Below are 25,252 nucleotides of genomic sequence, written 5' to 3'. Positions count from 1 at the left end.
CAATGTGGCAAAGTGTGAAGTTATCCACTTTGGTAGGAAAAGTTAAAAAATGGATACGTTTTGAATAGAGAGAGATCAGGAAATGTTTGCATTTAGAGAAACCTGGTTGTCTTTGTACATGTATCACAGGGATAACATGCAGATACAGCAAGCAATTTGGAAGGCAAATAGTATGTTAACATATGCCACAAAGGGATTGGAGTATAAGAGTAAAGAAGTCTTACTACAATTATATAGGACATTGGTGAGGCCACACCCAGCGTGCAGCTTTGGTCTCCTTACCAAAATAAGGACATAATTGCCCTCAAGGGAGTGCAGAGAAGGCTCAATAGACTGGCTCTTGGGTTGAGGTGTTTAATAGGTGGGTAGCCATTTACCAAATCAGGCACAAGACATTCATTATTCAACTTTAGTTCAATATAAATACCAGTTTCCACTCTTCCCCTCTGGATCCTTTCCCTGTCCAAAAGCAAACACCCCTACTGGGGAAAAACTTACCTCTTAAGTACAGGCTTCAATAAGCATCACCTGCTCTCAAATCACTCTGAAGCTTGTCCTGGTTTACTCTTAAAGGGATCTGCATTTCTAACATTGTTGGAAGGGATTGTCCGATGAGGAGAGATTAAGCAGAACATTTCTATATTCCCTGGAGTTTAGAAGAATGTGAGGTGATCGAATTGAAACATTTAAGGGGTTTGACAGGGTAGATGTTGAGAATGTTTCCCCTAGCTGGGAAACCTAGGACATTGTCTCAGAATAAGGGGTCGACTATTTAGAATTGAGATGAGGAGAAATCTTTTCACTCAAAGGGTGCGAGTCGTTGGAATTTTCTATCCCAGAGTGCTGTGGATGCTTAGATGTTGAGTATATTCAAGATAGAAGTCAATCGATTTTTGGGTACTAAGGGAATTGGGTTTATGGGGATAATGCAGAAGACTAGAGCTGAGTTAGATCAGCCATGATATTGAATGGCAGAGCAGGCTCAAAGTGCCAAATAGCCTACACCAGCTCCTAAATCTTATGAAATCCTCAGATAATTCCTTATACAGTGACACGTGAATTCAACTCTTCTAAAAATACTCCTAACTTCTTTTCCTCCTCTAGATATGGTGCATCTAACAACACAGGTCCTTCAAACCGCTGGCATTACTTCACAGCATTTACTGTCGCTACATCTATTACGCATGAGCGGGAGTGCACTTGATGACACACAGAGTACAAGTAAAAAGGAGCAGTGGCTCATGAAATGGGAGACATTGCTGGTTAGAAAGTCGGGCTGCTTTGCCTTTTGGCTGAAGAGCTCAGAGATCTGGAGCTTACTGTTCCCCTGTTGAAAGAGCAAGGCTGGTAGAGCATCAAGCTGTGATTTAGCCACTGGAAATCATTTCATACAGCGTATTGCAGATGGAGCTCATGTGGAGGAATCTACTAAAGTCATGCAGAGTAGATCGAAGAACGATATGAAGCCATGATGGCGAAATTAGTGAAGTGTGTCAGTCAAATTAAAAAGCACAAAGCCAACTGCAGGAATATCACAATTGGGGTTCATCATCCTGAAAGTTGCTGGAGAACGAGGAAGGCAACAAGCAAAAATGAAGAGAAAAGACTGCAAGGCATAGGTACCAGTCTGTAGGTCAGTGACAGTGCGGCAAAACACCAGGTTCGCTGGTTGATGGCTACAGAGTGGGAGGTGGTGCTACATAAGCTGGTTGCCAAAAGAACTACCCTCTGTGCTACCCAATCCAGGCAGCTTTACAACATTCCTGAAAATAAATGGAATAAAATTTGAGCCCAGAGCTCATTATTACTGTCATTGAGTGGACCAACTTTATCAGTCTAGTGTTCGGACTGGGTAAGGTTATTCTGGCTTTGACAAATTGAATAAATAGATATGGACAATCAGAAAACAGGGCTCTAATGATCTACTTGGTATCATTAGGTCTTTTTGCTCTCAAAGATCTGAAGCCATGCAGTGTGTGCGCCTAATACTCATGGCGTGGCTGGAATTCACATGCATGGGGGTAGTGCATATGTATGTTCGTCCACTAGCTGTATTTGAAGCCTACAGGCATAGCAGGAAGGAGACAGTGCTGGATATGGACTGCTGTAGGCATACAGTGGGGGTCATCAAAAATAGTGTCAAAACAATTAAAGTTGTTCTGCATATAGATATGTACCTGTCCAAAATGAGCAAGTGATATTTCTAATAATTGGAAATGACCGTGGAAAACAAGGCATATTATAGTGGTACTGAAGGTGCACTCTTGTTCCATGTCCTCGATTTAGGCCATCAGATCAGATGGCTGTGAATAAAAAAATTCAGAGTGGAATTGTTACCCTTTTCCAAACCCTCTAGTTATGTAGGTCTTTTCAATGCAAGTTAAAGACATATGTAGGACAGTTTGCTTCTATTTAATTTTGCTCTTCCATAGTTTCTTATTAGTGATGCTCAACCATGTTCACTTCGCTGTTTGAGAGCAGGTTTACTTAACTGTCATAATCACTATGTGAAATATATTTCTCAAAAGAACTATATAAATGATCCCTAAGAGTATAGTATTTTTGATTAAAGGCTTAAAGATGTTCTTGAATTTGATTTAAAATCTCCCAATTCAAAGGAGTTAGTTATAGAACAACAACCTGAATTTAGTAAGCACCTTTAATGTAATCAAACATTCCTAGACAGTTCATAGGAGCATTATAGAACAAAACTTGACATTGAGCCACAAGGGTATATTAGGGAAGAGGACCAAAAGTTGTCAGTCGTTGGTTTTAAGAAGTGTTTAAAAGACAAAAAAGTAGGGAGAAGGAATTCCTGTAGGGCCTTGACAGCTGAAGGCACGGCTACACCAATTAGTGGAGTGAATAAAATCGAAGACGGTCAAGAGGCCAGAATTAGAGTGCAGATATCCCAGAGGGTTGTGTGGCTGGAGGAGACAGAGATAGGAAGGGATGAGACCATCGAGGAATTTGTTAAAAAGGAGCATTTTAAAACTGAGGCACTGCTTCACTGGGAGCCAATGTAGATTAACGAGCACAGGGGTGATGGGTGAATGGAGTTGGTGCTAGTTAGGGCATGGGCAACAGAGTTTTGGATGACTTCATGTTCACAAAGTGAAGAAAGTGGGAGGCCAGCCAGAAGTAAGTTGAAAGAGTCCAGAGGTAACAAACACATGGATGAGGGTTTCAGCATTAGAAGAGCTCAAGAAATTATGAATATCAGTTCATTCTTTATTATAGGCCTTTATTAAAATAATTAAAAGGTCAATGAACACAATAAGTAAATGCTTATTTTGCATCACTGTCGTCGAAGGGCATGACTCTACAACACTAACTTGGCAAACTCAGACTGAATTAAAAGTATTTTCACAATTCTTGGCTGAGTCTGTTAACTCAAAATACATGAAGTACAACAAATTACAAATGTGAAGGAGTGGGCTGACCTTAGCAAAAGGTTTTATTTTAACTGACAAATCAACATATTGCTTTGGATTCAAATCAGCAGAGGTTCTGGGTACGCTGACTTGTCTGATATATCTTAAGTTCCTGGAATTACCTACTGACATCTATACAAATATGAGATTTTGTTTTTGAGTTTGTTACAACTGTGATGCTTGGTACATTTAAATTAATGAGCAATATTGGACACAGCCAGCTGACTGAAACTAGAATCAATCCTGGAAGTGTAACCTTACTTTCTCTTGCCTCTCAAGCCTGCTGTGGCACTTCCACTTCCTCCTGGCTTTTCACATGCCCAGCCAAGAGGCAGACCCTGTACTTGAGGCCCGATCAGGCCATGCAAATGGCTTGGGGAACAAAAACAGGATCAGCTGCCTTCTCACATACCAGATGCCAACAAAGGAAATCTTCTCCTACCATTTCCTCTGATTAACAATGTAGTGTTTAAAATTAATTTTTTGTCTAAGTCATGGTTTTAAATGTTTTAAATGTGCTAGCACATAAATCATTTATTTGTTCATTTTAAAATTAAAGAAAACGGTCTTAAAATTGATTATTAGTGCTTATAAGATAGGCAAATAGGACAATGAGAATAAAACTAGAGAAAACATGTAAAAGAAAACTCACTAGGTACAAGCAAAGTAAGAGGATCTATGAATCACACTTCTAGAAAAGGTAGATAATTCAGAGTCAATTGATAATTTTTAAAGGAGCTAGATTGATATTTGTTGTACTGGTATTTAGGGTCATGGAAATAATGAAAAACGTTGGTAGAGGCGTTGTCATGGAGAATGCACCAGTGGTGGTGACTGACAGTTAACTTCCAAGCATTGTTTGAAATTTAAACCAGGCAGCTTGACCCTGATTGATCAAGGCATTGCCCTGAAGAATAAGTCAGTGAATGGCTGTCACTTATTTTGTTTAGCTGAAACAAACGCAATGTGTGTGCATGGTCTTTCTGTCTGCAATGAACAGGGCCCTGTGTATTAATGTATGTAGCTTCCAGTACACACAAATGCACCACACTGTGAGCCTGACTGACAATCTTAAATTGGCTGTCAGCGTAATTCTTGACAGACTGAAGATTATTTAGCAAATGTTGACCAACCGCAGAATCACATCTAATGCCTGACAATGTGTATTGAGTTTTGCAAGCAGGCTGGTTGGGTACGTTCTATACCTTGCCCGTTGCAAACAGCAGCAGAGACATGCTAAACACAAACAGAATTACCTGGAAAAACTCAGCAGGTCTGGCAGCATCGGTGGAGGAGAAAAGAGTTGACGTTTCGAGTCCTCATGACCCTTCAACAGACATGCTGTTTGACACTGTAAAGGTGTACTACCGAAAGGCTTCTTTAGTTGAACAATGAACTTTACTTACAGAGCTGGAGTAGCTGTAGGCTTCTAGCAAAGCTACAATACATTCCCTGGACTAGGAAAACTCCACCCCTTAAGCTTCCCCATGCTCGGTGCAGACTGGCTGTTCTGACCACATCCCCCTTACTCAGTAAGACTGGCCTTAAAGCAACAATCACCACATCCCTCTCCCTTTAATTCCTTGTTTTACATTCCTTATTTACACAAATTACTTTTATACAGGTGAATAGAAAACAATATCAAAAATCTTAGAAATAATCACACTGGCACTCTGTCATAAATTCAGATTATACACATATACATAAGTCCAGCAATTACAAATCAAGTCTGTTCCGGGTAGAGGCGCATAATTCTATAGCCTGAGACTCTCCTACAGGATCAACACTAAAAGGAACTGCGATAATGGGTACCTCTTCTGGCAGAGGCAGCTCATAACTGATATCTACATTGAATCGAATAGTGATGTCTATAACAGGTCGATCAGGTACTTCGGTGCTTACAGGCTCAATAGCATTCCTTGGTGGCAACACTGACTGTAGAAGCATCACCCTGCTCCTCAGGTGATCCACGTGTTTACGAACAATCTGGCCTTCCATGTCCATGTGGTATGAAAGGGGTCTGGTCTCACAGACAATAATTCCAGGGATCCAACTTGGACCACTACCGAAGTTTCTCACATATACGGCTTCATCTACTATAAATTTCCAGGCTGTACCCTTCCAGGTAAATTTGGAAATACGAGGCTCAGTCTTGTTCTGAGACGACACTTCATAAACAGCTCTGCTGGTAGAACTCCCATTGTTGCATGTGGAGTCGTGCGTTGGCTAAGAAGGAAGCGTGAGATTTTGGTTTCCAACGTTCCTCCCGACAATTTTTTTAGTCCTAACTTGAAAGTTTGGACGAGTCGCTCAGCTAGTCCGTTTGATGCAGGGTGGTAAGGCGCAGTTCGGATGTGTTTAATGCCGTTTAGATTGAAGTTCCGAAATTCAGCACTTGTAAATACGGCTCCATTGTCTGATACAATGACTTTGGGCAATTGGGGCATTTGGGCAATCCGTGAGTTGAAAAGCAACATAGATGATTTCACCTCAAAAATCTTCATCCATTTTGAGCAAAAACATTGCGCCTAGGAATGGACCCACGTGGTCTGTATGGATCTGCACCCATGGTCAGCCCGGCCATTCCCACGTGTATAGTGGAGCTGTGGCTGGCAACTTTTGTTACAGTCGGCACTGTTGACAGTGCTTGACTAACTTCTCGATATATGCATCTATATCAGGCCACCACACATAACTCCGGGCGAGCATTTTCATTTTAGAAATGCCAGGATGAGTGCTCTGTAATTCGATTAGGTGCAGTTCCCTGCCTGGTACAGGAACGGCTACTCTTACTCCCCAGAGTATGAAGCCATCCTGACAACTCTCATTTCCTCAGAGACTGGCTCATTTAACCATCCCGTAAGTATCTGGTCTCTCACTTTGGACAGAAGCGAATCTCGATTGGTCCAGTTCCTGATCTGCTTCATGCAGACAGGCAATATGCCTAAAAAATTCAAAGCAAGGACAATTTCTTGGGGTACAGGAGTACACTTGATGCTTTCTTGCAAGGGTGTCTGCGTTCGCTATGTGTTCTCCCAGGTCAGTGCTTGCAAGTGTATTCGTAGGTGGACAGAATTAATGCCCATCACTGAATTCTTGCTAAGGCTATCGGTGGGATAGCCTCATCTTCTTTGAAAAGACCAAAAGTGGTTTATGATCGAAGACAATAGTGAAGTGCCTGCCATGTATGTACTGGGGGATTTTTTTTTTCAACTCCGAAGTCTATTGACAGTCCTTCCATCTTGATCTGCGAATAACCTTCTTTGGCCACTAAGAGGGTTCTTGATACGTTACCTATTGGCCTCTCAGGGCCATCGTCCATTTCATGGGATAATACTACACCAACACCATATGGAGAGGCATCGCAGATCAATATCAATTCTTCAGATGGAGCGAAGTGCACTAACAAGGTTGAGGAGCGCAGCAGTTGTTTTACTCTATTGAAGGCTGCTTCCTATGGAGCCTTCCAGGACCAATGATGGTGTTTCTTCAGCAGTATGTGCAAGGGGGTCAGTACAGTCGATAAGTTGGGTAAAAATCGCCTGTAGTAGTTTAACATCTCTAAAAACGATTTGAGTTTGGTGATATTTGTGGGGGAAGGCGCCTCCTTTATCACCTTAACCTTTTCTTCCACAGGGTGTAATCCTTGTGCATAATCCTTGTGCGTCTACACGGTGTCCCAGATAGGTAACCTCTGTGGCTTGGAAAGTGCATTTCTCCTTTTTTAGTCAGGCTCCAGCTTCCAAAAATCTTTTATAAATACCTCCTCTAAATTTGTTAAACACTCGGCCTCTGTCGATCCAGTTATGAGGACATCGTCATGGTATACTACAACCCAGGGTAATCCCTGTAGCAAACTCTCCATTGTCCTTTGAAATATTGCACATGCCGAGGACACGCCGAAAGGTAGGCGTGTATACTGGAATAGCCCTTTGAGTGTGTTTAATGTGCTACGAATAACCCCAGGACATGTTATCTAACTCGAGTTGCTGGTACGTGTGGCTCATATCCAACTTAGTGCAAGATTGATCGTGTAGGACTGACCTCCAGCCAGCTTTGCGTACAAGCCTTCAATTTTTGGAATTGGATATTTATCCAATTTGGCTGCCCAATTAACTGTTAGCTTATAATTGCCGCAAATACGGATGGTCTTATCTGGTTTCAGTACGGGGACGATAGGTGCTGCCCATTCCGAAAATTGAACCGGCTGTTTGATGCCTAGTTCCTCCAACCTATTTAACTCAGTATCCACTTTTTCTCTTAAGGCATATGGCACTGGTTTTACCTTAAAAAAATCGGGGAGTTGCCTGTGGATGAACATAAATCTTGGCTTGCAAGCCTTTGATTTTTCCTAATTCGTTGCGAAAGACACTATCATTTAAAAAAAAAATTCTAGCAGTCCTCCTGCCCGCACTTGAAAAATCTTCGACCGATTTAACTTGATTTCTTTTAGCCAATCGTGGTCCAGAAGGCTTGGTACTTCCCCAGTTACTAGTATTACTGGGAGCTGGGCTGACTGCTGCCCATAGCACACAGGTACCATGGCAGTGTCTTTTACTTTTATGGCTTTTACCGTGTAAGTCTTCAACTGGGCAAAAGTTCTCTCCAGGCTTAAGGGTTGGGTACCTTCTCTCAGGTACTGAAATGTGTGCTCATCCATCATTGTGGCTGATGCATCAGTATCCACCTCCATAATTAGAGACTTCCTGTTTACGTGCAGTGTGATAGTAATAGGGTTTGCCTTGACTGCTTTAAGATTAAAAAGAGAGTGAATGTCAGAATCAGTTATTTCAGGCTCTTTCACATTATGTACTTCTAACATCTTTGCTGGCTGGTTACTTGGCAGTCTGGACTTGGCTCTGCACTGCTGTATCAAATGTCCTCTTTTGCGACAGTAATAGCACTCGGCCTCCTTAAATCTACATGTTTCAGGAATATGGTTACCCCCACATATGACATTTCAAATTCAGGATTTCTGTTTGATTGTCTCCGGTATATTTTTTTGATTTCTGGGTGATTGGGAATGATTCCTGCTTTGCGGTTGCTTCTGCGGTTTAAGTGTCACGTCTGGCTGCAGGTTCCCACATTAACTGGTAATCGGCGCCATTTTGCAAGCTCTGTAGCTCCTGCAAATCTTTTTCAGTGCTTTCCATGGCCAGCGCCATCTCCATTAATAGTTTAAAATTTATATCGACTTCTGCCAGCAATTGATGCTGAATAGCATCGTTGCACATGCCACAAAGTAACCGATCTTGTAGCATGTTGTTCAAGTTCACTCAAATCACAATGCTGACAATTGCTTTAACTTAGCCATATGTGTCACAATTGATTCGCCTCGGGCCCTCACCCTTGTATTAAATTTGAATGAAGCATAACGACTGATGGTTTGGGCTGAAAAATGGGCCTTCACTAAATCCATGAGCTCACTGAACAATTTGGAGTCGGGCACGCTTCGGACTGAGACTACGAACAAGTTTGTAGCTTTGACTCCCACAGATGCTCAAGAGAATTGCTTTGCCTCCTCCCCTATTTCATTTTCCTGGAAATAAAACCCAAGACGCTCTATGTATTGAGTCCAGTCCTCCATGGAAGAGTCAAATGAGTCGATCCTTCCAAAGAGAGGCATCCTGGTGAGTATATATTTTTAAGAGATACTCACAACTGTAGGGCAATAGATTAATGCCAGGATCATTTATCCTCGTTGTCAGATGTTGGAATGTACTACTGAGAGGCTTCTTTAGTTGAATAATGAACTTTATTTACAGAGCTGTTGCATTAGCTGCAGGCCTCTAGCAAGGCTACAATACATTCCCTAGACTAGGAAAACTCCACCCCTTATCAGCTTCCCTGCGCTTGGTGCTGATTGGTCGTTCTGACCACGTGACTCTTACTCAGTGAGGCTGGCCTTAAAGCAACAATCACCACAGATACGATCCAACAGTATTTGGGTCATACGGCTTACATAACTAGCATCACACTGGCACTGAAATTCATATACCACATTACTCATGTGTGCTAGGCTTGATGGCAGCATCCTTTTAGTGGCAAATAGTACTCATGTTGCTACTGCATAGTAGCTGTGTGAAACAGATAGCTTTACCTGTTGCTCATATTTTTGAGATACCTTGCCCTTCTCGAGTAACCTGAGGAAGACTGGGCATCTTCAAGGCCAAAAGTAATGGCCTGAAGCCCGTTCATGAGTTTGCATGATATGCAGCCTGAAATGGCCTGATCAGGGTAGCCAATATCCTACACAATGCCTTTGATGCACCCTATTTCAGCATCAAGCTTGCACGGTGAGCAAATAGCTCAGGCCCTATTTAAAAGGCTGCTGATAAGATCAATCTTGTAGCATGTGGAACTGTATGAATCCTAACGTGTATATTGACCAGTAAAGTTGGCTTGTGGCAGACCATGGTAGAGAACCCCCTTGGCAGGTTTCTCAACTAGTATATCAAGAAAGGGGAGTTCATTTGACTGTTCCATTTCAAAGGTGAATTTGAGTGCAGGATGAAGCCCATTAAGGAAATCATTATATGCAGCTGTGGATTTAAATATAGCAAACGTATCATCCACATATTGGAAATAATTGGAGGTTAGGTGTCATTCCATCAAAGACATGTTTCTCATGAAACCTAACAAAGATGTTTGCGAGAGCTGGGCCTAGAGGGGATCCCATGGCAACATCATCAATTTGGGCATACATGGTGTCATTAAAACTGAACTGAACTGCGGAAGTTGCCGAGTTTATAAGTTTAATGAATACTGATTCCCGCAATGGTGACGGGTCTAGATCGCCATGATATAGTGCTGCAGCACAAATATCTATGGCTTCCTTAAGTGGAAAATTGGTGAATAGGCTAGCAATGTCAAATGAGCACATGGACACAACACAGCTATCAATGTGCAAGTCCTGTGTGGTCTTCGCAGATGTGGAGGAGTCCTTCACCATGTATGTGGAAAACTTAGTCAAAACTGGTTGTATCAATTCACCCAACCATTTGACCAATTCATGTTGTGCACAATCGGTCACAGATAAGATAGGGTGTAAAGGGACACCACTTGTGTGTTTTGGGCAGCTCATACATAGGCGAACGTAGCGAACCATGAGGGCGAACCATGTCATCATGTGGTAGCTCATCACTCTTACACAAGTCCAGCAAGCATTTGTCAGCATACTTTCGAGCAAGGCAGTCTCGTCATGTTGAGCGGCAGGTCCAATGGATACTAATTTGGACCTGTCAATAAGAATAGCATGCATTTTGTTGATATAGTCACGCTTGTTAAGGATAAATACTCCCAGCCCTTTGTCAGGTTTACTGATATGTATGACCACGTTGAACTTCAGGCCTCGCAACGCTGCAAGACATTTGTGTCGCATGTGAAAGTCAGACAGGTCGTTTGGAATCCCACAATATGCATACGCTAGATCAGCTAGGTGCACTTTCAAGGATTCAGCGTCTTCAGTGGATGTTAGTTTGTGGCGGGATAGTTGAGAGTAGAGGAGTTCGAACTCAGCAAATACATCTTCCTGTCTGATTGGGAGGAGGGCACACCAAAATTGAAACCATGCGCAAGAACAAACTCCTCGCTTTCTGAGAGCACATGGTCAGAGAGAGTTGTTACATGTTTAGTGGCACAATTAATTGCCATGCCAAACTGCTTCTGCTTAAGTGAGTTTATGGTGCGGACGTGTTTCAAATAAGTATTGTTTATGGTGAGGTCATCTGTTGAAGCAATATAACAGCATAAATGGATTGGATCAAATCGAAAAATGAAAGAAGTTTGCGCACCTCAGATCAAGCGCAGTGTAGAGCGCGGGGTAAATTAGTAACCCATTGCTCAATCTTTCAAGAAATTTAAAGAAGGAAGTGCCTAAAGGAGACGGGTAACAATGGTCTGGGGGAGCAGGGAAAAATTATGTATCAACTCTGGATAGAATGGACTTGATGGGTTGAATAAAATTTAAATCAAGAAAAAATTATGTTCTGAAATCAAAATAACACTTTACACAACATTTTGCCATCATAAAGTTGAGGGGGACTATTTTCAGAATGAAGGCTTTTATCATGAAAACATATGCATGCATAAAAAGACTTCCATTTATATCGTGCTTTTCACAATCACCTGACGTCTCAAAGCACCTTTACAGCCAATGAAGCACTGTCATCACTGTTGTAATGCAGGAAAAACAACAGTTAATTTGTGTTCCGCAAACTTCCACAAACAGCAATGTGATAATGACTAGATAATTTGTTTTTAGTGATGTTAATTGAGGGTTAAATATTGGCCAGGACACTGGTCCAACCATTATTTTCAGGATAATGTTCCTTAGCAGGCATAATTTTGGTAATGCAGTTGTATCATTACAGCACTGATGGCAATGCTACACTCCTAATGCTGGTCAATCCCAAAACCAGTGGTAAGTAGCTAAAAGCCACGGTAAACAGCACAAGAAAATATTCATAACTCCAGACACCAAACCTCATACATAAATAATTTATGGAAATAAAATAGATTTTTGCAAGGTTTCTTTAACTTAATTTAAATTGGGAAAAAAAAGTGATTTATAAGGAAAGTAACTTGCAACGTTCACATCCACAATTTAGAACCACACCTTTGAATAAAATAACTATGGGAATAAAATCTAAAATGAGTTAGAATCATAAATATCCTCAAGGGAACAACTTAGAAGAGCGGGAAACCAAACTTTTCTAAACCTTTAGATAATTGGAGGAAAATAATAAGTTCTTATGGGAGAAGTCAATTTATTCCCCTACATGGATCAACGCAATGTGTAAATAGTATCACTTTTAAAGTGTACCATGACAACAAAGAAGCCTAGCAAGAATGCATGTAGTCCCAAATAGCTGAAATAGCTCAAAAGACAATCCTGAATATAGATCTGATGACTTGACGGCAAGGCGTTAGAATTTTGCTTTTATCTTAGAATAAAAGTGCAGCAGAGGACAGAGGCGTATTATAAATTAAGCTGCAGATTTACCCAACATGCAATTTTATTATAGGGATGGGAAAAAAATGTTTGCAGCAGTGCTGAATTTAGAAGATACTTAAAAAAAATGTCTTCAGTACATGCATTGCCTTCAAGCAGGATTTAGGAGCATGACTTCCCCACAAAGGAATGCTTGCTTGTCCCCAGTTTATGTACGTTTTCTGGTGTTTCGGAGTCTACTATAATCCTGTGCCTAAAGTCAAAGATAATTGCTCTTGGACTAATTAATTTTCATATTGAAAATATTTAAAGTATTGTATGGGCTTTAATACAATTGCATGGAGCTCTGTTTATTTCATCACAAGTACAGCCCCAGATACACCATGTTAACTTGTGAACAAAATGTTTTATAGCATGAACCTATAATAATCCCAATCGGTAATATTTCTATTTTCACAAGACAAAACAAACTTACTATCACAACAATAGAATACCTGAGGCAAGTATGGAACTACCTGGATTGAGGATATCCTGATTTAGCAGTTTCAAGTATTTAATCTTAAATAGTTTCAGAAGGAATCAGAATTAGTATCAAAATAAAACCAAGAGGAGGATTTATCCCTCTTCCGGCGGGCTCAGCAGGGGCAGTCAGGAAGATGATCAGGGCCGGACCGCGATTTCATGTTGGCGGGTCAACTAAGGCCTGCCCAGCGTGAGTGGCGAATGGCAGTGCTCAGTGCAGCCTGTGTGTGGAGGGCAGGGGGGGTAACAGGAGGGCCAGCACACAGGTTCATGCATGCAAGTGGGCGCATGCTGGAAAAGCTTCCTGAGGCACAGAGCTGCCTCAGGGAGATGAAGAGTTCTAAACATTAAAAATAAAGAATTTAAAAATGTTATAAAACATGTCCCATCATGTGACTCTGTCACATGAACAGAGACATGTTATAAATAAAATTAAAATTTTTATTTTATTTGCTGTTGGAAACTTCATCCTGCCCATGGATGAGGTTTAAAAAGTGCAAAGGCCGCTTGGCCCTTTCGCCTGCCTGCCAACCATAAGGTGGCGAGAGACGGGGGTGGCGGGGGGTTGGGGGGAGAGAGAGAGAGAGAGAGAGAGAGAGAGACGGGGGGAGTGAGGGGGAGAAAGAGACGGGGGCGAGAGAGAGAGAAAGAGACAGGGGCGAGAGAGAGAGAAAGAGAAGGGGGCGAGAGAGAGAGAAAGAGATGGGGGCGAGAGAGATAGTGTGTGACGGGGAGAGAGAGAGGGGGGAAGATAGAGAGGGGGGGAAGAGAAAGAGGGTGGGGGGAGAGAGAGAGGGTGGGGGGAGAGAGAGAGGGTGGGGGGAGAGAGAGAGGGTGGGGGGAGAGAGGGAGAGGAAAAAAGGAGGGGGAGAAAAAGAGAGGAGGAGAAAGAGGGGGACAGAAGGGGGGAGTTGGGCAGGGAGCGGGACAGAAGAGGGGGAGTGGGGTCAGAAGGGGGAGTGGAGGGCAAGGGGAGTGAGAGAGTGAGAGAGACAGAGTGGGAAAGGTGAGAGAAAGAGAGACAGTGACAGATAGAGTGGGGAAGGACAGAGTGAGAGAGACAGAGGGGTGGGGGGGAAAGACAGAGTGGGAAAGGAGAGATGGAGAGTTAGACAGTTAGAGAAAGAGAGAAGTTAGACAGTTTGAGTTAGAGAGAGAGGGGGAGAGGGAGGGAAAGGAAAGAGAGAGAACCAGAGGACATCAAAAGAGTGAGACAGAGTGGGAAAGGAGAGATGGGGAGAGAGCGAGACAGACACACACACACAGAATGGGAAGGGTAAGACGGAGAAGAGAGTGATAGAGTGGGGAAGGAAAGCAGGCAAAATTTTGTGCTGAGTTTCAGGAGTGCTGTGGTTGAGATTCAGAAACTGTGCTACTCAGGGCTTGTTTGGGTTTCGTGTTAACTGTCAGTCATCATTAACTGGTGCATTCTCCATGGCAACACTTCTACCTATCAATACTCTCTTCTCATACAGTTTAAAGTATTCTTGCGATTGTCCTAATGAGTGCAAGACAAAAAGCTTTGACAAAATGTCTTTTTTCAGCAACTCTGTGTTCCTGCTGAGGGCACCTTTATAACATGCTATTAGGAAAGTAAGCCAGAAAGGCAAATATACTATGAAAATTGGTCACAATTATATAAAAGATATATTTACTAAACAGTTAACAAGCATTCCATTTTAAGTGAAAATTAGCCCATAGGTTACTTTTTCCATTTGTTTATATTTTTACTCTCATCTTGGCTTTCTTCCATATTAACAGTTAATTTGGGAGTGCAAGATAATTTGGTGTGGTGATGCTGCCACCTTTGCAACTACAGACATTTTGTGATAAGTTGAGGTGAGACTGATCCTGCCAATTTAACTTTGTTACATAATCATACCTGCCAAAACATGATTAAATGCTCAATTGGAAAAGACAAGTGCCAATATCAGTCAAAGCTAGAATTTGCACCTTATGTTCCCTCTGGTTAGAAGTTCAACAGAGCTAAATCAGCCCTGATCATCACTAAGAACTCGATAGGATTGGAAAACAATTGGGAACTTTTCATCACCAAACAAACTGCACTCATCACTTCTGCTCATGATTGCAACTTAGCGTTTTAAATGTTGTTATATGACAACGATTGGAACAAAGATAAAACAAATTCAATTACCTGGAGAATACCGCATCACTGACAGCTGTTCGTTTCCATCAGTGTGTATTGAAACTAAATCTTTTGTCTCAGCATCTAGAACAAACCACCTGTTATACAAGAAATATTAATAAATCAAATTCATTGCTACTTAAGCAATTCTTACTGTACTGTTGCATGCATTAATAAATATTACACTTACTTGGAAACATCTTCCTTAGTCCATTAATCATTTTAAATTTTACCTTTAACTAGATATTTCATTCTGATTAACACTTTTGCACACTTAGCTGTGGTATGTTAACATTCTATTTGAATTAGATAGGGCTTGTCTGAAAGTGAAGAGATACCTGCCTTTTGTCTTTAATTGTGAAAAAAAGTTTAGTTTATAAGTACAGAATCCACTACTTGAGTGTCAGCCAAAGAATCTAATATTGAGGTGTATGCTTTAAATGATTCAGTAGAATGGGCCAGCTGCGTGAAGGCATATTTTTGACAATTACTGTTTTCCCATTGATTATATTCCAAAGTTCTCCATCAGTGTGACAGATTTCAATGTTTTTTTTGGCTGACTGTGAAACTCTCAACTTTTATTTAAATGCTACAGAGGAAACAATAAAAACAGTGTCTGAAAATTGGATGCCTGGAAACATTTCCCAATAGTTCATCAGATATTCATTTCTGATTCCCACCTGACTGTCATGTGCAATCATTGAAGTAATATAGTACAAATTAAAGTCATGGGTGGAGTCTATAAAATGTAGAATGCCATAAGTTAAAACAAGCTTTTAAAAAAGCCAAACTAATTTTAAAAAAAAATTTAAGCCACCTCTAAAGGTGCAGTTACAAGAATACTTTTGCACCTTAAGTAGTTTCAGTTTAGCAATGTAAAACCGAAGGAACATCATCAAAGGCATGCCTCAGCCTGGATAGAAAACATGCTGAAGATTCTAGTGGAGGAATCTTGCACAGCTTGGGTTTGGTATTGCATAGAGCACATCTCCAATGCAGCATCAAACCAAGTTTAAAAAGAAAAACAGAAAATGCTGGAAACACTCAGCTGGCCTGGCAGTGTCTGTGGAACCAGAAACAGGGTTAATGGCAGGAGAGCCTTTCACCTATCACAGGCATTCCCTTCTGTTCTTTTTCACCCCCCACCCCCCTTTCACTTGCTTAAAACCTATTATGTTTCTAACTTTTCCCACTTTTGATGGAGCAATTATGATTGGGAATGCACAGAGTTCAGAATTAGAGGAGTGCAATTATCTCAATTGGAGGCAATTACAGAGATGGGACAAGGCATGGAGGGATTTGAAAACAAGGGTTAGAATTTTAAAATCAAGGTGTTGCTTGACTGCGAGCCGATGTAGGTAAGCAAGCACAGGGATGATAGGGAAACAGGACTTGCTGCGAGTTAAGACATGGATAGCAGAGTTTTGGGTGACCTCAAGTTTATGGAGGGTACAATCTGAGAGAATTGCATTGGAATGGTCGAGTGTAAAGGCTATGAAGGTATTCATGAGGATTTCAGCAGCAGGTGAGTTGAGACAAAGGCGAAGCTGAACGATGTTACGGAGGTGGAAAAAGGTGGTTCTGTAGCTATCTTAACTCATACACCCTAAAGGGTGATAGCAGTAAAATGGGACTGGACATAATCCAATTTTAACATAAGAAATAGGAGCAGGGGTAGGACATACGACATCTCAAATCTGTTCCACCATTCAAGAAGGCAATTGCTGATGTTTGATCTCGATTCCATTTTCCCACCCAATCCCCATATTCCCTTGATTCTCCAAGAGTCTAAAGATCTAGCTGTCTCAGCTTTGAATATATGCCACAACTCGAGTATCCACAGCCCTTTGGATTGGGGAATTTCAAAGATTCAAAACACTCTGAATGAAGAAATTCTTCCTCATCTCAGTCTTAAAAGACTGGCCCCTTAACCTGAGACTATGGTCCCTAGTTTTGGACTCTCCAACCAGGGGAAAGCAACCTCACAGCATCTACCCTGTCAAGTCCCCTCAGAATTTTAGAAGTTAGAATGATACCACCTCACATTCCTCGAAACTCCAGACTGTATAGGCCAATTCTACTCAATCTCTCATCATAGGACAATCCTGTCATCCCAAGGATTAATCTAGTGAATCTTCATTGCATCACCCTCTAGTGAAAATATATCCTTCCTTTGGCAAGGTGATCAAAATTATGCACAGTATTCTAAATGTGGTCTCACCAAAGCCTGTACAATTGTAGCAAGATTTCCTTAGTCTTGTACTCCAACCTCCTTGGAATAAACGACAACATACCAGTTGTCTTCCACATTGTTTGCTGTACTTACATTTTAACTTTGTTTTCTTGTAGGAGGACACCCAAATCTCCGAACATCAACATTTAAAAGTTTCTCACTATTTAAAAAACTTCAGCTTTTCTATTCTTCCTACCAAAATGAATTATCTCACATTTCCCCACATTATACTCCATTTGGCACATTGTTTACTTACTTAATCTATCTATATCTCTTTGTTGCCTCTTTGTACCGTACTTACAACTTACTATCTCCACCTAGCTTTGTATCTTTAGCAAACTTGGATACATTACTCTTCAGTACTTTCAAATAAGTAATTAATATAGATTGTAAATAGTTCAGTTCTCAGCAACCAATGAGCCCTTATCTTGTGCAATAACTTTTTATGTGGCATCTTGTTGAATGCCTTTTGGAAATCCAAATATACTACATTCACTGGTTCTCTTTTACTTACTGTTAGTTATATTCTCAAATAACTCTAATAAATTTTGCAGGCACAATTTCCCTTTCATAAAACCATTTTGACTCTGCCTGATCATATTATCTAGGTTAACTTGCTAACTTTTCTTCAATAATAGATTCTGGTATTTTCTTCACGACTGATGTCAGGCTAACCGGCTTGTAATTTCCTCTTTTCTTCCTCCCTTCTTTCTTGAATAGTGGTGTTTTCTACCTCCCAATCCACTACAACTGTTATAGAACCCAGGGAATTTTGGAAGGTCACAACCAGTGCATCCATTATTTCTGCAGCTACCTCTTTAGAGCAATAGGACCTAGGCATTTGTTGATTTTAGTTACTTAGTTTTTCTACTACTTTTCCTCCACTGATATTAATTACTTTAGGTTCCTTACTCTCACTTGCCCCTTGATTCTGCACTATTTATGGTATGCTTTTTGTCTTCTATGGTGAAGACTGATACAAAATAATTCTTTTAACATCTCTGCGATTTCCTTATTACCAATTACAATTTCTCCGATCTTAGCCTCCAAGGGGTCAATGTTTATTTTTGCTACTCTCTTTTTACGTATTTGTAAAAGCTCTTACATTTATGTTTCTTGATGGTTTACTCTCATTTTCTATTTTTCCCCCTTATTATCAATTATCAGGTCATCTTTTGCTGTTTTAAAATTTTCCCAGTTCCCAGGTTTGCTACTATTCTTTGCAGCATCATAAGCCTCCTCTTTTAATCTAATACCACCTGTAACTTCTTTAACAGACATTGATTTTCCTATTCCTCATTCCTTGCAACTTCCTCCAATGTGGAAGCACAGGTTGGCAGAGAATACCAGTTTTAAGCAAACATTGGAGCTTTTTTAAGGAAAAGTATATGATGAAAACCACAACAAAGCTTTATGTTGCTCAGAAGGTTTAGTATGCAATGACCCTTCAATTTTTCTGTCTCGGTCCTCTTTACCTGCCACTTCTGGGAAATCTTTTAAAATGTTAGCAGCAGCCAAAGTGAGGCATTAAAAGTGAATGAGGCCACAAATATTACAAACCTCCAGCAAAGTCTGGTGAAACATCAGTTATATTAGAAACGCCATTCTTCGGGCTCACTTTAGCATATATTTTGCCAATTTTTCTGATCCTTCCAGACATGTGACAGTCTGGACTAATAGATCTTTATTTAAATACATTCCAGACCCAAATAAGTTTAAATATTCGTGAATTATTCTCCCTATGGTATCCAGAATACAATGCAGCAGTAAGTCATAATGAATACTATATGACACACTCTGGGAAGACATGAAGCATTTATATAAAGTCTTACTTGTTGACCTCAACATATCACAGCAAGGCATGTGTTTCGAATGATATACTCTTTCAATGCTAGCTATATTGAGATACATCAAGATACATCAACATTAATGCTTTGCTTTTAGCTAAGGTTCAATACTTCAACAGATTTTACCCATCTCTAAATTTTCAACACCAATACAATAACCAGGGAGTTATTTTACTTTGCACTGAAATAACTGCTGAAATTCAGGATATGGCCGGCCTTTTTCAGTGTTTCTGTACCCTACCCAGCCCACAAACTGAATCATTCATTGTTATACAGACATTCTTTAATCTGTATTGTCAGAATCACAAATGCCAAACCACATAAAATCCATGGAGTTGCATTACACTGCATTTGAAGTTCGCTGTGGCTTCATGACTGAGACACTAAAAAAAGTCATGATTTCCCATATGTCAAACTTATTACACGCAAAATGATCCAAAACTATTTTTTCTGTGAAAAGATTTACATTACTTTCCTATTCCTGTTGAAGGCTTTAAAATAAGTAAATAACCTGAGTACGGATAATATCTTTCCTAATAATGAGTTAATGAAAATTTTCAAAACCTCTATTTTTTTTTTAGGTTGCAACTTTTTATAAGGGTACTGGTTTTCACACTTTAATCCTAAATTCAATCAATTATGTATTTTATTGTTACTGCCTATGGGTCAAGAGAAGAAAGAGGTGGAATAGTGATCCTACCACTGCTCACTGTATCATGAGTAGATTGGAATGTAGATTGTTTTTGTGCATTGCTGCCAGTCTGATTGACCTACTTGTATACAAAATAATTGCCCTGGGAGGGTAGCAAGGGTACAGCAACTTTACCTTTCTGCTTGTAAAATTGCTGCAGATCATAAACAGAACAGTTTTGCCCCAAGGAGCCAAAAGTGTCCTGATCGCAGTCTATACCAATTTGTATGAGTAACATTACGTACAGGGAGTTCATATTCTAGCTAATTAACTACTGCTACCAAGCTGAACTATTATGTTAACATTTTCATTCATTTTTATAGTTTTTAAAAAAAATATTGACCATAGAGCAGTAACGCATTCATGTTTCTACAGCTTTCAGTTGCAAAATTTACTAGTTCAATGTAAACAGTAGAGTTTATTTACTCCCATTCTGCAATTTGGAACAAAATGAGTACAAGCCCAACAAATAATTTAAGCTACATAGCATTAACTACATAGTTAACTCTGAAAAGCCATCACAAGCTTGATCCTCCCACTTTTTAATATTCCCCATCTAAGTTATGTTTCTAGGAGGGCAAAAAATATGAATTGCTGAATTAGGGCACTAGATTGATGCTGTGCACCTCCTATCTGCTAGCCCAACTGCAGTATGAATGGAGGTTTGGGAGTATGGCAACTATCTGTTGAACTGTAAAACACCATAACATACTATTCCAAAACACAAACACATGAGCAAAATCAGATAAAGACCTATTGTATTCCACAGATATGATCAGATTTACCTGCCCGAATGCGTTCCTATAGCAACCACTACACCGCTGGGATGGAATTCAGCACAATGGCCTGGTTCCTAAAGAAAGACCAAAGAAAATATTATATTTTCTTTTAAAATTATTTTAATGCATGCTCTCATTTTTGTTAAAGTTCCCAACTATAGCACCTGGATTCTGTACAGGATACGCCAGAGCTGCAATCCAATTTCAAAACTAAGAAATTTTATGCAGTCAATCACACAGGACATGATACCAAGCTTACACAGATTTTAATTAACTTTTACTTGCAATGCTGCTTACAGCAGGTCTCCAAGATTTACCACAGTCAATGTTCACACTTGCCCTGGTCAAAAGTAAGCAACCATCACAATGTGAATCACCCCAGTTCTAGCAAACCAGCCGAGGTCAGGAGTTCGTTGTTGTGCCAGCCAGATGTTTCAACCCACTGAATGTGCATCTTGATTCTACAACCTATGCTTTAGTTTGTCGCTCACTGACTATCAAAAGAAACTAGAAGCTGTGCTGGGAGAAAGCTCATTACATTTACTTCCCTCATCTCCCTTGCCCACAAACGCCCACTCCAGTATTAAAATTCAGGAGTTAATTGATGAACTGTGTAAAAAATAGTGGCCACTGATACATAATTTTTTCTTCAATATGTTGTTGCAAGTGGCTCACTTCCTGACCAAAGTTTTCCACCATTTTTAAAAATCAAGTCAGGAGTATGGTGGAATAGTTACCACTCCTAGGATGGGTGGATCTACAACTTCAGGCATGATACTGGATATCATTGAGGAGAAAGCACCCCTTCCACTGAACTCAATATCCATGCCTCTACCCACAATTCTTGTATTGGCCTTCATATAAACTTCAATCATTTTTTCTTGTTAATCCTCTGTCCAATGGTATAACTACAGTTAGGGGGCCTATAAATTACTCCCACCAGCATCTTCTGAGGCTTGCTATTCCAAATCTCCGCCCATACTGATTCTACTTCCTCTCTAACACTGTTGCAGGAACACCATCAGCACAAGGACTGGAATGGTTCAAGAACTCCAACATCACCTTCATCCAGCCAACTAGAGTAGTGCAATAAATGTTGCCTTTCCAGCATTGCTCTTCAAAAAAAAAAGCTATCATTATGTTTGTCAACATGAAAAAGAAACCTAGAGCAATGTTTAGGTGAGAACATTCACCAGGGAAACAATCTGCTCTTTTAATGCTTTGGTTTAAAGAGAACAGCAAGCATGAACTGCAGTGCATTATATCCTACCACTGAGCTGCCTTAATTTTACAGTTAAGATATACAGTAATACTTACGTTCAAGTGAGGGAAGAGGGAGGCAGAGAGGAAAGAGGAAAGAGCAGGGCCGGGGGCCCAAGGTAGGGACAATGGGGCGCCTAGGGAGGGACGATGGGGCGTTGAGGGAGGGACGATGGGGCGCTGAGGAAAGGAGGGGAGCGCTGAGAGAAAGACGGGGGCACCGGGGGAAGGACCAGTGGGGCGGACGAAGGGAGGAGGTTGCGGGTGGAGGGATGGTGGGGGGGTGGCAAAGTGATCTCCTACCCACCCTTACTGAGCGCCGAACCACAGTAACCTTTAGTATCTAGTCATTCTCCCGCTCGCCTGGACCTTGGTAACTTAAAACCTAACCTTGTCTGAGAGTTTTCAGTGATTTCTTAGAAACCCTTCCCCCCTCAAAGCCTAAACCACGGCAAAGTATATCACATGGGCCTGGTATCCAGGTAGAAATTCTGATTAGCTATTGTTGAGACCCCAACTCTCTTATTTTGGAAGTAAATTGTCAGGTGTGGAAATGCACAACTGTTAACAACCTGACTTGGGAAACTCAGTCTATCCACAGTTAGCACACAGACTGCTCTCCAAGTGTAAACACCTTGCGCCCACTTTCCAATAAAACAGCCTGGACTCCCTTTATTCTCTAACAATTAAACCGCCCAGGCTTGCTTGCAGGCAGACTTCAAAATAGGTCACATGACCCACTTCATTATTATGTTAAGCTAAAGACACATTCTCAAACCATAACAATCTTAGAAACCTCATACTTGTAACACTGTCTTAACCTTAAACTTATATTTTCCACTTGTACATCAAGAAATTTATTCTGAAATGCAATACAGTTACAACCAATCATTGCTGCTTTTGAGCCGCTACCAGAAAATCATTACTGCTGTAAACTTAAGTTGAAACCAGAAACCAATGCCCATAATAGCTGGTAACGTCAGGAACTTGTATTGCTCTTTCAGGAATTGGTAGGCTGACATCCACTAAAAACTGTCCCCACTGTTTGGATTTAGAACTACTCATAATTTCTCATTTTAATTCCCACTGTTGGCGTTTCAATATAACAAACATGTTCTTCTAGAAAGAGCTGAATCACACAAAGATATCAGAACTCCCAATAGGATTACAACACCATAATTAAAATAAATCCATGGCAATAAGTCAAAAGACAACGTATGACATTTTTGTGCAATATTGTTTCATCATATCATCTGGAACAGAGTGCTAGTCAGGACCATTCACATTGGAGAATTAATATTAAGAGACTTTTGAAAGGTTTAGGTTTTTAAGAAAATTCGCCCCTCACCAGTGACACTGGATCTATAAATAGCTTAAAAAAATCAATATGCAAAATCTCATATCTTTACAAAAATAATTTTAAAATGTAGAAAATAATTACATCCAAGATTTTGTTCCACTCAAGCGTGTGGTCCACGGAGTTCCACAAGCAAACTTGTCGATCCTGAGCACATGTCAGGAAAAGGTCCTTGAAAGGGTGTGTAGCGAGACCCCAGAGTTCATCTGTGTGACCCTGACACAATTAAAACAGCAAGCTTTAAAATCATACAACATATGATCTAGTTAGAATTCTATACAAATGTTTTCCTGTTATAACTATTAACTTTTAAAAGTTATATGCATGACACAATATAGAAGAGGTCCCTTCAAGTCTGCATAGTGAACAATGTAGATTTATTCATTACATCAAATTATTTCCACTTTCGGGAACCAGATGAGTTTTCCTGTTTGCATTTTGAATAATGGTGTGCATGAATGTACCCTAAAAGATATTTTGCAATATGAAAAATTAAGACAAAAAATTAAATAGCTATATTTAATTGTGAAACATTTATTTTTTCGAATTGCTTCAATTGTTAAAAAACTTTATTTTGGACTTGAGAAATTCATGATATTGAGGAAAAAAAATTGTAGAATTTATTTTTCAAAAAGCATTTTGAATGATTTGATTAGTTCATCAAGAAATAATGAAATATTTAGCTAAGGTTTTACCAAATGCAACATGTTGACATGTGATTTTTCTATACTAAAACACATGGAGTAAGCATGGGTACCATGTATACAAATGTCTGTCATAGGATATTTTATAACAGATAGATAATTTAAAGAAAGAACTTTTGAAATAAAATTGTGAAGGATACTTTAATGGAATTGAACCTAGTCAGATTACTTTCTTGCAATAGCAATTAAAATATGCAAAATGACATTCTGAATAAAATAAACCCTGCTGTAGGCTCAAAAATTTGAATAATCTGTATTTTTATTAAGACCATTAATGTGAAAAATCTCTCCTTAGCACTCAAGCTTGTCGTTAAAAATCACCACCTCCTTCGCAACAAAACAGCACTTAGTTCTTTAAATGAAACTCCACTTTAAAGTAAAGATATCACTTACCTGTACTTCTATCTGGAAGCCATCATTGAATGTTCCTCTTAAAATGAAGTTGCGTGATGTACCAATCAGAAATTGGTCCCCCTTCCCCTCTGCTACTGCTCGAATGGCTCCAAACTGGTCAGGAACCTCATGCAACACAAAAATATAAAAATACAGACACTGTACAGTATCACACACCATATGACACCACTACTGTAACATTTTGAACCATATATTTATTAAGCAAATTATCAAACTATTGAAGAACACTGATACATTATCCACTTCAGCTGAATAGGTGAATAAAACACATATACTAATATTTCATTCAGTAGTGATATTCGAACACAGCATTTCTTGCAGTATAAATATCTATTCTTTCAAATCACCTTGGCCAGGAATTCCCTAAGACTAAATTCAGATTATTGTAGTTGAAAACAAATTCTATAAAGATGATTTTAATTCCAGCACATCATCTGCCAAAGTGTCATGTTATGACAGCAGGATGGTGGTTCCCTTCGAGATTTCCTGTAGATGCAGTTTCCCATCTCAGCCAGATGTAAGATCTCAGAAGGCACCTTCTGACAAAAGATTATGATCTACCCAAATCTTTCTCAAGCATGCATAGGATTGAGTGTTCGTGAAACAAGTTATTTGCACAACCACTTGGGAACGGTGCACACTCTAGGAAATGATGATGATCGGGCAGCATAGATGACTATGTGGGGGGTAGGATTAATAAATTTGCAGATGACACAAAGATTGGCTGGGTGGTTAACAGTGAGGTTGAGTGGTCTTGGGCTACAGGGAGATATAGATGGGATGATCAAATGGGCAGATAAGCGGCAGCTGGAATTTAACCCTGAAAAGTGTGAGGTGATACACTTTGGAAGGAGTAATTTGACAAGGAAGTATTCAATGAATGGCATGACACTAGGAAGTTCTGAGGAACAA

General features: G+C 40.1%; 1 protein-coding gene across 5 annotated transcripts in view; it reads right to left on the bottom strand.

Annotated features, from left to right (window-relative positions):
• The window catches only part of eml4 (EMAP like 4), a 367,604-nt gene that overhangs the window by 33,613 nt on the left and 308,739 nt on the right, over positions 1-25,252 (bottom strand). For all 5 annotated transcript variants that reach the window (XR_013578703.1, XM_078557148.1, XM_078557147.1 and 2 more), the window contains 4 exons: positions 24,320-24,445; positions 23,307-23,438; positions 20,612-20,679; positions 15,065-15,153 (listed from right to left, as the gene is read on the bottom strand). Coding sequence is in view for 4 of the 5 variants with exons in the window: in XM_078557148.1 (XP_078413274.1) it covers positions 15,065-15,153; positions 20,612-20,679; positions 23,307-23,438; positions 24,320-24,445 (415 nt within the window). In the remaining variant the exon portion in view is untranslated. The remainder of the gene's footprint in view (positions 1-15,064; positions 15,154-20,611; positions 20,680-23,306; positions 23,439-24,319; positions 24,446-25,252) is intronic.

Source organism: Cetorhinus maximus, chromosome 14 (genome assembly GCF_964194155.1).
Source record: "Cetorhinus maximus chromosome 14, sCetMax3.hap1.1, whole genome shotgun sequence".
Classification (NCBI taxonomy): Eukaryota; Metazoa; Chordata; class Chondrichthyes; order Lamniformes; family Cetorhinidae; genus Cetorhinus; species Cetorhinus maximus.
This window is presented reverse-complemented; position numbering and strand designations above follow the sequence as displayed.